We start from the raw sequence: 13,950 nt of genomic DNA on the forward strand, positions 1-13,950 counted from the left end.
GTGCATTCCAAATGGGTAGAAAGTCACTGCAGGGTTTTGAAGCAAGCTAGTGACCTCACCCGCATATGTCTTTCATACATCACCCTGGTCCCCGCATGGGGAGCGAGACTGGGAACAGGAGTCCAGATAGGAAGAGGGGACGGACGTCCAGGCAAAGAAAACGAGGACAGCCCAGCCTCCAGAGGCGCGGGCAGAGACGCACACAGCAGGGCACGTGTGAGAAGGAGAAAGAGACTGACAGGTGGGTTCCACATGTGGCAGGGGACAAAGGGCAGAATCAAGGACACACCTGGGCTTCCGACTGGAGGTACTGACTGCTCAATCTGGATGAGGAAACACTGGTCTTTATTTTCACAAATATCTTCCCAGGCACTTTTCACCAACAATGAACTTCAACCTCACCAGACACCACTTAACCGTGGACAGAGAACGCCGTACCCACTCCAAAACCGAAAAGCAGATTTAGGAATACCTACGCTCCCGCTTCTGAATGAAAGGTTCTGTAAGCTCGGCCTAAGGGACAGCTTGCAAGCGTCCCCAAGCACCTGCCTGGGCTACCTGCCTCCTCCCATGACATCACCCTCCCTACGGAAAGGCTTCCTTCCCCTGGCTTTGCAAAGCCCTCTGCATGAAGCAGCTGTTCACAGAGCTTTTCAGCTTCCTTTTACCAGGCTTTTTTAAACAGATACTTTTTCCACCCTGCGTTTGTCACCATGTAAAATGTTGTGCTAGTTAACAGTAATTATGTAAATGCAAGCAACCATTTCTAGTTTTAAAAGGGAACCCCATTTAGCATTCTCACATCCTGAAATGTTTAAAATAGCTAGTCCAGTGATGTTTTCACTTTATTCAAACTGTTTGTGTGGATTTAAATACAGGTTCAGCAGAAACCAAAGCAAGTCAAACATTTACTCTCTATTAAACATCTGAATCAGAAGATTAAAAACCTATTTTACATTTAACAGAAAGAAGCCGTCAGAGCAGCAGAGCAGCGGTGACTTCACCGTATTTACTGCCAAGCGGGGCTGATGTTTGAGAGGCAATCAATTTAAGAAGGGAGGGATGGATTTCTTTAAACTCTTCAAAAGGGGATAAATACATTTGAGCAAATCTTTTAATTATAGTATCTTCCAAAGAACCTACAAAGCCTTTATTCCTTCCAAACTTAATGTTTTGTAAAGGCAACTCTTGCCCCTTAATTCCACATGAAATATTCAGCACAGCATAATTAAATTTCAGTCCATGCCATTTTTATTGGGTTCACAGAAATAAAGGGTGGCATCATTTCTGAAACAAACTTCCAGCAACTTTGCATTCACCGTGAATGGTTGGTTCTCAAAATTGAACTTAAAATGCAAAACCTACTCCAAATGCCTGTTTCAATCCAGGACAGATGGGTGGGTATTAAAAAGATAGGCTCGGGCGCCTGGGTGGCTCAGATGGTTAAGCGTCTGCCTTCGGCTCAGGTCATGGTCCCAGAGTCCTGGGATCGAGTCCCGCATCGGGCTCCCCGCTCTGCGGGAAGTCTGCTTCTCCCTCTGCCTCTCTCTCTCTCTCTCATGAATAAATAAATAAAATTAAAAAAAAAAAAAAAGATAGGCTCATTCATATGTCACACCCAACTTTCAAATAAACAATTGCCCCAGTTCTCCACTTACTTTACTGTGCTAGCCACCAGGCGCCTCTGGGCACGGATCTTAATTTTCAACATGCAAATACTGGAGCCTGTCTTATTTTTCACTGTGAATCTATCTGGTGGGGAAAGAAAACAGAAAGGAAAAAGACAAGGAAAAAAGTGTCCTGCGGCTCAAAGAAATTTATAACTTGAATGAATATTTGGATAACTGGATGGTTTGTGGGGAGCAGGCTTGAGGTTTTTGTTCATTATTATAAATTACACAACTAAAGTCCTACTCTTCTTTCCAGTGTCAGAAAACCCCAAGTGAGCACAGAACACCCCCTTCTCAGACTGACGATCAGGTTACAGACCCGCCACTCAAAGAGAGGGAAGCGGTAGCCATCTTGGGCAATCCACAGCCAAGTCCGCCAGCTGATGGAAGCCCAGCAGCCCCCAGTCCAACCTTCTCGGGGTCTGTCTCACGATACTCCCCCTGATGGGGACATGGCCTATCATGACACGCATGCAACTTCTCCACGACGTGTCCGTGAAGCTAAAACTTCCTTTTGAATTCTGCCCACATCAGCAGGAACGGTCTCAGATCGACGGTTACCCGACCTCTCTGTCCAGCCGGACAGCCCCATCTGTTTTACAACTTCCTAAAAGGCACCAACCTGAAGAGGATAACCAAAACAACAGCAAAGATCTCTCCCACGTGACATCTGGAGCTGCTATTAAGGGAGCAGCATACCCACCCCCGCTAGAGGCCATGAGGAAAGCCACCAGGGATTCACCCTGGACGTGGCTCCAGAATTCTAAGGTGCCAGGCCGGAACCAGGCAAGCGCTCGGATGCTTTGTCAGCTCTAAAAAAAAAAAAGATGGTTCTCTAATGAGACTCATAAAACTTGAAAAGATGAAAACATATCTTAATTCTTACACTTGACTTTGGCTTTATAGATGGGTCTATGTTACTGATTAAAAACAAAAGAAAAACCACCCACCAAACTCACTGAAGTGGTCAGTGAGACTTAACAGGCTGGGAGTAAGTGCCCACTAGCCACCAGCACCTGGCTTCCTCTGACCTCATGGTTTCAGAAAGGTTAAATGGGATGCGGTTAGAATTGGAAACCTAACCAAAAACAAACAAATGACAAAATTAAGTTTTATACCACAGAAACAGACATTAGAATTTATATAAAAGCACTATATTTGCAAAAAAAATTTTTTTCTTAGGAGACTCATTTCTGTTTTCTGATTAGATCTAAATGTATAAATAAGATGTTCTGCCAGCTCTTCAAGAACCTGGTCCATTTATCATTTTTTCAAACTACATCATTTTCTGACTCAAATATCTCTGTGGTTCTTGTAAAAAAAAAAAAAAATGTCCCACACATCTCCAATGCCAAGGTTCTCTCCAGCACAACACACAGCCCAAAGATCACACACAGGATGCGGCCTCAGACCAGGCTGCAGGTACACGAGGGCCTGCGGATGCTCGGTGTCAGCACAGACTGTGACTTCCCCTGATGGCCCAGGACGGTGAGATTCTGTTAAACCAAGCCTAATAATGCTGATCTGATAATATTCAGGAAGGATCTGAGTTGAAACAAAATAATATAAATTGTCAATTAGGTATCCAAAAAAAATGTGCATATTAGAAGCACAAATATGATCACTGGGATGGAACTTAGCCAACATAAAAGAGGGAAAAGAGCATTTCCAAAGCCGCATGATGGCAGGAGTGCTGGGGGAGGCCTGGGCGAGAGGTGTTCAGTCGTGTGTAGACTGGCTCTGATGAACTTGGCCTCCATCAGTCACCTCCTGGCCTCCCTTTCTTCATCCAGGTACACGAAAAGAAGTGACAAAGCTCTCCGCACCGATCTCTCAGGGTTAAGAAACCAAATGAGATATTGTCTGTGATATCATTTTCTTAGACTATAATGGTACATACAATGTGAGCTGCTACTGTTTTTTATATACTAATTACAGACTATCTATATATTAAAACTAGCTGGTGGGCTTTTGATTAGGAAGCTGCATCAGTTGTTTTTGTATTTCCAAATATAAGAGATGTTTTGGGGATTTGGGGTTGTTGTGAATAGGCACATGTTTCTACCTTGACTTAAACTGTGGCGGTGTGAGACATGGCCGAGGGTGCCAACATGCCCGGGTGACATGCTGATGCCAACTGCCTGCCTCATCTCCCCTGTACGTGCACAGCTCATTAACTGCATCAAGGGGGAAACTATTTAGGTGCTAAGATCCTGGAAAATCAAAGACTACTCTACTGTCAAGTGGTCATAGACATGGACCACGGTAAAAACAGAAGGACGATCTGGAAGCAAATGCCACATCTTCAGCAGAATTCAAGTTATTCAGGCAAACACTTCAGCTTTAGCCAAGTGCTAAATTGGCACTTTAAGCCAAATATGATCAAAGTTCACAGGGATTATATATGAAAAGTTATCAGGAAACCTCAACAGTATCAAAGTGAGGCTTGCAGGAGAAACCAGATAAGGGGAATATGTAAACTCTGTACCACCTTTGCAACTTGGCCGTAAGTATAAAATTACTCAAGATTAAAAGTTCATTTTTTAGGGGCGCCTGGGTGGCTCGGTCGTTAAGCGTCTGCCCTCGGCTCAGGTCATGATCCCGAAGTCCCGGGATCGAGCCCCACGTCCAGTTCCTTCCTCGGCGGGGAGCTTGCTTCCCCCCCTCCCTCTGTCTGCCGCTCCCCCTACTTATGCTCCCCCTCCCTGTCAAATAAATAATTTAGAATTCGATAGCCCAACCAGCTCCTGACGTGGGTTTTGAGGCAGCAGCAGCTACATCGCACAGCCAAGGAAACTCACAGAAGATAGAGCAACTGTCCCAGGGTCCCACAGCTTTTCAGAGCTGGGGGTGGGATGCTGTTCCTGGTCCGCCTGACCCCAAAGCCCACAGAATAAGCGAGTCTGGCTGAAGGACCCAGGCAGGAAAGGCGGGGGGCCTGCCCTCCAGGGAAGATCTAAATGAACAACAAATGCCCACCTATTTCCAGTCCACTGGGTAGGTTTGTCTCAAGAGGCACCACTGAGTCACCCAAAGGCCATCAATCCAAGAAGTGAGACGTTCCCCTCTTCAAAAGGCAAATTAAGAGATGCATCTAAAAATGGATGTCCTGATCCCCCCTGGAAAATCTTAAGGTTGGTATACCTTCCTCCAATAAGTTCACCTGAAAATCCTCTCACCCAGAAATTCATCCTAGACTACGCTGCTAAAGGCTCCCTATAAGGCTGTTACTAGTCAACTCCAGGGCCATGGCTTAAAGGACTAGGGCACTGACGAGCACCCAGCACACGAAAAATAAATTACAGATGGGCATAAATCAACCACCACAGGCCTTTTCAAAACCCACCAAAAGAAAAGCTCTCAGAAAAGAACCAATCACAAGATGGCTCCTCCTCAGAAGAGCTTGCTGCAGGCTCACAGGTCAGTCCCTCTCTGCCTGACGTCCTCTGTGTGCCACCAGAGGGCACTAACTCATGCAACCATTCCTGAAAAACTTCTGTCCCATTTTAAACTGCAGGAATGTTGAATGAAAACTTCAAATCAATGAAGTGCTAGGTATGCAATTTTGACAGCGGCTTTAGGCATCTGCCGGTCATAAATCTCGATTTAATTCCATAAAACTTAGCAGTACACACACACACAGCAACAGGGCATGCTAAAAAAAAAAAGTCAGTCAATCAAATCTTCAGATTTATGAAAATAATGTATTTCAAAATACAGCTAAGAGTTACACATTTGCTCCTGCATCTCTTGGCTCTAAGGCTGTCACCTGGGTAACCTGTCCCGGGATCTCATACATGGCACATACGCGTAAGAGCCCAAAGAAAAACGTTTCAGGATCTTCCTTGCTTTGAAAGCCATTCTTGATTGAGTTAAAGTGGACATTCACCACATTAAATTACAGTTCGGTTTATTACGCATGATTAAAACATGATTTAGTCTTTTGTACTAAAATCCTTGTAAGAGATAAAGAGCACACATTTCCTAGTGCTCACTACGCCCTGGGTTGCTATTCTGAGCACATTACACTTATTTAATACTCACAACATCCCTCGGAGAGGCTGTAAAATTCTATTTTAGTAAAAAGTTCAACCTTGCATTTCTTGAACACAATCAAGAATTTTTCTTTACATTTGTATCCTCCACTGATGATTTATTTGCCCACAAAACTATAAATGCAGATTTGTGAGTTCTGCCTCATTAACCACCTTCTGCAATTATTTCTTCACCCCAGAAAATTCACACTTCTTATACTTTCATGGGAGGATAAGATTACATAATCAAAATAGTTCAGCAGTAAGTTTAATGAAAAATGCATTATGCCCTGAAAGGTTTTTTTGTTTTACTTTGTGGTACATAAAAATCTGCTCTTTGCTTTTCACACTTTATTTAAAAGGAAGTGAAACATATTTACTGATTTGATCAGAAATGCTGGGTACCTCTACGTGACATAAAATTCAAGCTCAATTGGGCCTTTGGTTTTCCTGGTTTTAGGTGATTCTTTCAGTGTGCAATGAACAACTGAGGTTCACAACGAAATGAACACAATCTGACAAACGCAGTACGCTATACCTGAGAAGCTGAAGTTCTTTAACCAGTTTAGCACAACTTACTGCCCCAAATAAACTCACCTTGAGATAACAGCCTACGTCACAGGATACGGCTTCCCTGGGTTTTGACCTTTGTATTAAAAACAAACAAACCAACCAATCCTCCTTGAAGGTTCTCAAGAACATGTGGGTACTGTGGCCTACATCAGCACTCAAGGAATAAAGAGGTCTAGAACACCTACACCTGCAACATGTAGGTGTTCTAGAACACAAGTATTTCTGTTAGTACCATCAGAATAACTGCCTCCGTGTCTTTGTTAATGCCCCTTTGATCTAAGAAATATTTTGGTTTATCTTGTTTACTTGATGCCAAAATCTATTATTTTAAATTATTAAATATTAGGAAAAGTTAAAAATGTCTACTTTCTACCTATTTTTATTTTTCAATGCTTCTTTCTAAACTCTCACTAGAGGTCTTGGTATTAAAATAAAGAACAGCTTGTTTTATTGCTTTGCTTTCCTGGGCTTCACAGGTATTGAGTTTTTACAAGTTGAGGGTTTGTGGCAACCCTGTGCCAAAGCATGCCTATCGGTGCTATTTTTCCAATAGCATTTGCTCACTTTGTGTCTCTGGGTCACATTTTGGTAATTCTCGCAGTATTTTAAACTTTCTCATTATTATTATTATATTTTTATGGTGACCTGTGATCAGTGATCTTTGATGTTGCTCCTGTCACTATTTTGGGACGCCACAAACCACATCCATGTAAGATGGCAAACTTTACTGATAAACACTGGGTGTGTCCTACTATTCCACAGACCAGGCGTTCCCATGTCTCTCTCCTTCTCCTCGGGCCTCTCTGTCCCTGTGACACAACAATATTGAAATTAGGCCAGTTAATAACCCTACGATGTATCTAAGTGTTCATGTGAAAGGAAGAGCCCATGTCTCTCACTTTAAATCAAAAGCTAGAAATGATTCAGTTCAGTGAGGAAAGCATGTTGAAAACCGAGACAGGCCGAAAGCGAGGCCTCTCCTGCCAAAAAGCCGAGTTGTGCGTGCAAAGGAAGAGTTCTCGAAGCAAATTAGAAGTGCTACTCCAGTGAACATATGAGTAAGGAAGCAAGACAGCCTTAGAGCTGATATGGGGGAAGTTTTAATGGTCCAGATAGATCAAACCAGCCCCAACATTCCCTTAAGCCCAAGCGTAATCCAGAGCAAGGCCCTCACGCTCCAATTCTTGAAGGCTGAGAGAGGGGACGGAGCTGCATTAGAAAGGTCTGAAGCCAGCAGAGGTGGGCTCGTGAGGTGTAAGGAAAGCCGTGTCCATAACATGAGAGCACAAGGTGAAGCAGCAAGAGCTGATACAGGAGCTGCATCAAGTTCTCCAGAAGATCAAGCTCAGAGGATTCGTGAAGGCAGCGACACGAAACAGCAGATTTTCAATGTAAACAAAACACCTTCTGCTGGAAGGCTGATCTAAGCATTTCCATAGCTGGAGAGGAGAAGTCAGTGCCTGGCTTCAAAGCTTCAAAGGACAGGCTGCCTCTCTTTTTGGGGATAATGCAGCTGGTGACTGGACGCTGACGCCAATACTCATTTACCATTGTGCAAATTCCAGAACCATGCTAAAGAACTATGCTAAATTTACTCTGCCTGTGCTCTATAAACGGAACAACAAAGCCTGGATGACAGCACATCTGTTTACAACATGGTTTGCTGAATATTTTTAACCCACTGTTGAGATCTACTGCTCAGGAAAAAAGATCCCTTCCAAAATAGTACTGTTCATTGACAATGCATGTGGCCACCCAAGAGCTCTGATGGAGATGTACAACGAGATTAATGTTGTTTCCATGCGTGCTAACACAATATCCAGCCTGCAGCCCATGGATCAAGGAGGAATTTCAACTTTCAAGTCTTACTATTTAAGAAATACATTGCATAAGGCGACAGCTGCCCTAGATACGAATTCCTCTGATGGACCTGGGCAAAGTAAACTGAAAACCTCTGGAAAGGAGTCACCATCTAGACGCCATTAAGAACTTTCATGACTCACGGGAAGAGGTCAAAATATCAACACAACAGGAGTTTGGAAGAAATAGACTCCCACCCTCATGGATGACTTTGAGGTGTTCAAGACTTCAGTGCAGGAAGGAACTGCAGGTGTGGTGGAAACAGCAAGAGAACTAGAGTTAGAAGTGGCACCTGAAGATGGGACCGAATCGCTGCAATTTCAGGATAAAACTTGACGAGATGAGGAGTTGTTTCTTATGGACGAGCATCTTGAGATGGAATCTGTTCCTGGTGAAGACTGTTGAAATGACAACAAAGAATTTAGAATATTCCATAAACCTAGTTGATAAAGCAGTGGCAGCGTTCAAGGGGACGGAGCCCAATTTTGAAAAAAGTTCTGCTATGGGGAAAATGCTATCAAACAGCATCACATGCTAGAGGAATTTGTGGAAGGAAGAGTTGATCTATGCAGCAGACTTCACTGTTGTTGTAAGAAATCGCCACGGTCACCCCAGCCTTCAGCACCCAGCACCCTGAGCAGTCTGCAGCCATTGCATCGAGGCAAGACCCTCCGCCAGCAAAAAGGTCACGACACGCTGGAAGCGCAGATGGTTAGCATGTTCCAGCAGTATTTTTTTAGACATAATGCTGTTAACACATTTAATAGATCACAATGTAGTGTAAACTCAGCTTTCATACGCACCAGAAACAAAACCATGCATTGGACTCACTTCATTGTGACACTCGCTTTCTTGCAGTGGTCTGGAACCCAAACTGCAAGATCTCCTAGGTGCCCCTGTATTCCAGAGACAGGACTCCTGTCTCTCCTACATCTATTTCCTCTGCTTCATCAGAAGGCATGGATACCGGAACAGAGAGTAAATTTGTAATTCAATATCCTAAAGCCCTGATTGGCTCTGGCATCTCAAAAACACTGTCACTTATTTCAATCCCAACAAAATTTTTATATTTACCCCCAAGTTTCACTGTTTTATCATTTTTTAAAAGTTATCTATAAAAGGCAAATTAAAAGCACATTCAGAAAGGATGCCACACCAGTGGACCCATTTACAATGCATTCAACAGCATTCGTTCAGACTCTACACTGAGCCAGGCCCTACCCCACACACTGAAGACAGGAACAGGACAGGACGGAGGCTCTGCCCTCGTGGGGCTTCCATTCCTGCAGGACACAGACAATAACCAACACATAATTACATCACCACTCTGGAGATGAGTGCTTTTAGGAAAAGAGAAGCTTGCGAAGGGGACCAAGAGTGGCATCTGGGCATGAGGATGATCGCCGAGGCCTCTGTGACCAGGTGGCATGTGGGTAAAGACCTGCTCTCCCACAGCCACGTCAGACTGTGGGTCTCTCGCATAACAACTGTGGGTAAAGCAAGAGTGAGGCACTTGCATGTACTTCATTTTCAGTAACATTCAGTTCAAATTAACTTTGGGTTTTAAGTGCAACCACTTCACTAATGGAATTATCTTGGAGCCAGACATGGGGCGGCAGGATGGCAAGGCCCCCCTATGAGTTCTGCTAGCTGCAAGTCCAGGGTGCCAGCCCTCACGGCTCCAGCTCTGTGGGTCCCTCTTCTTGCTGCGCCCATGAACAACTGTGTGGTGAGAGCCTGAAATAAATAAGTGTAAAATGGGTCAAGACCATCGCTTCTATTTCTGTTTTTAACTGAAGAAAATGTGCCCCATTTCCCAGAGACAGAGAAAGAAGGAGGTATCTGAATAAAGACAAACCACAGTGTGTATTAAACACACACATATGTCTGTGTATGTGTATGAACACGTATAAATGTGACACACACACTATTCATTCACATATATATCCACACAACTGACACTTCCCTATGGTAACTTGGCCTTTTTATAATCATTACAGCGTAACTTTTATTGGTTGTAGGATGTATCTTTAAGAGGCCACAAGAGTTTTTTAAGGGATCGAATTAAAAATTAAAGGTTCAAAGGTGATCAAGGTTCAGATTCAATTAACACTAATTTTAGAAGAATTTTTTACTGACTATGCATATTCAGTAAACTACGTAAGTTTTTGTTTTCTTTTTTCTACCACGGCATCCCTAAGGAGTCATTATGTACAATCAGCTCTCTAATTCAGATTAGCGTGTCTAAGTACATATTGATGCAACAGAACACAATGCTTCGAGAGGCTCCCCTGCTAGACACCATTAGATGAAGCACGGGCCTGAGAAGGTGGACTGCTCAAACTGAATCCTCAGCACCAACACTCGTTACTTCCAAGCAGCTTCACAGGTCAGAGGAATGCAGTATTTCAAAGGAATACTGAATGAGGAGTAGGACTAACATTTCCTTAATTACGTAAGATCCTAACAAGCTACAGGTGACTTCCACAGTGGCCCTTAAACCACCACACGCACACTGATGCGGAAGGAAGCCACAGAAGGTCTGTTCTTTCTGATCTCACTTACCTCCCGTTGCTTAGGTGCTACTGGAGGGGAAGAGCCATTTTAAAAGTGAGTGATTTCGGGTAAAACAATGAACACCGTGCTAATGAATCTTTGAGGGGAATTTGGGAGCTGGTTGCAGGGGGAGGATGTATGATGCTACTTTGTTTTTCTACTATGGGAATGATTTCCAACGAAACCTCAAATTGACTCAATAGAAGCGTTAATAACTAGTGAATTCCTATGGAACCAGATACTTATGAAAGAACCATCATATTCAAGCATGTGTCCAATGCAGAGAGGCAGCTCAGTTTCACAAGCTTCGAGGATGGTGCTAAAAAGGACACATCACGGAAAGAAAAGAGCGGTGGGCTTCTTACAAGGAACATCCTCACATTTATGATCTATTCCCCTAGTTGTTACTCAATTAAGTAATTAGTTAATTAAGACACCAGAACAACAAACTGAAGATTTCAAGGCGATCAATGGTAAATTACATTTTTTAATACAAAATGTGACTGTCTCTGTGGAATCAGACAGCCAATTCTAACTTGTTCTCTGTATATTTGCTTTCTGCCACCCAAATTTTAAGACCTATATAAACAAAAATAGTATTTATTCTCTTCCCCCAAAACAATTAAGTTTAACTTTTTGGCTTGAAAGTGTATTACCCCACCACCTCTTCCTCTTTCATCCACCCACATTCATCACTCACAGCCATGCACACATGCTGGGCTGGGCTCTAGGGAAAGCGAAATCAGTGAGGTCTAGCACCTGCCCCAAGGAGCTCATGGTTTAGGGGACTAAAATAAAGAGACAAATTACAATATGCTATGGCAAGGGTCCTCAGACGGACATGGAAAGCAGTGCCCATTAAAAGTAAGCCATCAGGGGTGCCTGGGTGGCTGTTGTTAAAGCGTCTGCCTTCGGCTCAGGTCATGATCCCAGGGTCCTCGGATTGAGCCCCGCATCGGGCTCCCTGCTCATCGGGAAGCCTGCTTCTCCCTCTCCCACTCCCCCTGCTTGTGTTCCCTCTCTCACTGTCTCTCTGTCAAATAAATAAATAAAATCTTAAAAAAAAAAAAAAAAGTGAGCCATCAGGGCGGGCTGCGCGGAAAGGACTCATGAAGAAGTGACATCCAGGCTGGCCTCCAGAAGGAGCCTGTCTGCCAGGCATAAAACCGGGAAGGGGTGGGAGCAGGGGGGCTGGGGGAGCAGGGGGGGCAGGTTGTATCTGTTCATGAACACCTCCACCTACATCTGCATGCAGACATGGGCTTTCTGAGTTAATGAATGCTTTATTAATAAAGGCAAATCCAGATGACAACACAGAGAAGCATCCAGAGAGCTGGCTTGCACAAGGGTTCTAGGACAAGGGAGGGCAAGGGCTTGCCCACTACAGAACAAGTATCCGCTTTGGTTAGGGAGAAGTTTCAGTGTCAGCAGTAAATTTCTGAAGGAATAAAGTACAAGTTTAAATGTTATGCTTTGGATTTTTTTGAGGCAAGAATTATACCAAGAGCATGCTAGTGACCCAGATCTAAATAAAAAACAATGAACAAATGTCAAAGCACTCACTTCCCTAGTCTCCTAGACACACTGACCTTCACTTTCAAAGAAACTAGAATTGTGTGTGGACCAAATTAAGTAATCATGCTAACAATGCTTTTAAAAAGCTAATGCTTTGGTTCTCGTACATAACATGTGTTATCATTTACAAGTGGCATCATAAACTAGCTCTTCTTTTGTTGGAATAAATTCCAGTCCATTCGTCACAAAGATTTATGTGTGAAGGAGTGACTTTATAAGTAAACCACCATTTAGTGGAGAGAAAAATCTCAAAACAAACTGCAATAAAGCCATCAATGTTCTTTTAATTTCTTGCTTAATTTCCAGTTCTTAGTATTCACCCACTTCCCTATTAGATGGAAACATTTTAATTAGAATAAAGAGAGTTTAAGAAAACTTATGTAATGAGTAAGCTTTCCTTATTACTAAATTGTGTTTACTGAGTTTCCTTTCACATGAGTACACTGGTGCCAGAAGGACATTATATTTACAGCAGGTGCATAGTTACTGACCAGGTAGACTCTGTGACACCCTCATGGAATTACTAGTCTGGACATTAACAAGACAAACTACCTAGACCCCACATTCTTGTGACATTAGTTCATATGAAATGAACAAGCAATTACTCCTTCAAAACAGAGGTCATCCAAGAACATGAGGTTCACAAACACATGGCTCAAAACAGACTCTTCCTAAACACTGGGGCTGGTAGGATTTTTGAGGATTTTGTTTGTTTGTTTGTTAATCTTAATATGACAGGAAACAAACTAAAGAGAAGTTAAAATAATTTAAACTTGATAAAGGTACAGAATAGGAGTATCCATGCATCTTTTTCCCCGGGGCTCATTATTGGTATGGAAAGTACCAAGACCATGTGAGTGGCTGAGGTGTTCCTATTTACCCTTTCAAAACAGTTTAATTTTCCTGGCCTACAAGACTAAAAAACAGCTTCTGACCCCATCATCAATTTTTATTAATCTTTAAACACACATTGTGGATCAAAGCCGAATATATAAATTTATCTATGTAAATTATTACACACACACACGTAACAGAGTGAGCGTGCACACGCGCCATATATATATACAACTCCTCTACAGAGTAAAAGGCTGACCATGCCCGCCCTTTCAAAAGCATCGGATGAGGACAGGCAGGTTTTGTATGCTGTTGCTTCTATCACATGAGACTGCCTCGAAGCTACCAAATGCTGGCTTCTGTAGAGATTCAAACATATCTAGGATGAAGTATAAACTAACATTTGAGGTATTCAAGGATTATGCCAAAATAAAGATAGAAATCTAAAGATATGACAAAATAAAGGTAAGAATCTAAAGGATATTTTTTCTGGGGGGGTTGAGGGGGAGGGCACGGGGATGGCTGTAATGAGTTGCCCACATGGAGTTAACATTTTCATTAGTGAGTCAATGAAAAGCCTTCTGGATGAAAATAAAAACCCAAGTAAAAAGCTGCCATTTTTGGAAGAGCTTATCAAAATTATGGCCTTGTGTTTTGATACTTCACTGTGACTCAGAAATCTTGTCCCAAACCCATCATCCCAAGGAGGTACCACCTGGATTTGAAATGAGGAAAGAGCAATCCCTCAGAACCTCACAGATGCTCTGAGAAGTAGGACAGGATCAGGGTCAGGAAATGTTCCTTGGCAGGCAGGTTAGAACAGTGGCCACTGAGGCACAGATCCTACC

The 13,950-nt window shown here is 43.0% G+C and overlaps 1 protein-coding gene across 6 annotated transcripts in view; it reads right to left on the minus strand.

Moving 5' to 3' along the window:
- Positions 1–13,950, minus strand: part of LOC123860119 (calmodulin-binding transcription activator 1-like) — a 745,788-nt gene that overhangs the window by 642,950 nt on the left and 88,888 nt on the right. For 3 of the 6 annotated variants that reach the window (XM_064590028.1, XM_064590027.1, XM_064590029.1), the window contains exon 4: positions 8,430–8,535. The exons of 1 other annotated variant lie outside the window; for it this stretch is intronic. Coding sequence is in view for 2 of the 5 variants with exons in the window: in XM_064590029.1 (XP_064446099.1) it covers positions 8,458–8,535 (78 nt within the window). In the remaining 3 variants the exon portion in view is untranslated. Of the gene's footprint in view, positions 1–1,747; positions 8,536–13,950 lie in introns of those variants that run through there. 2 more of the 6 variants (XR_010411131.1, XM_045898805.3) reach the window with 1 other exon arrangement.

Source organism: Mirounga angustirostris, unplaced genomic scaffold (genome assembly GCF_029215605.1).
Source record: "Mirounga angustirostris isolate CCGP_5_RB_7025 unplaced genomic scaffold, mMirAng1.0.hap1 SCAF_4, whole genome shotgun sequence".
Lineage (NCBI taxonomy): Eukaryota > Metazoa > Chordata > Mammalia > Carnivora > Phocidae > Mirounga > Mirounga angustirostris.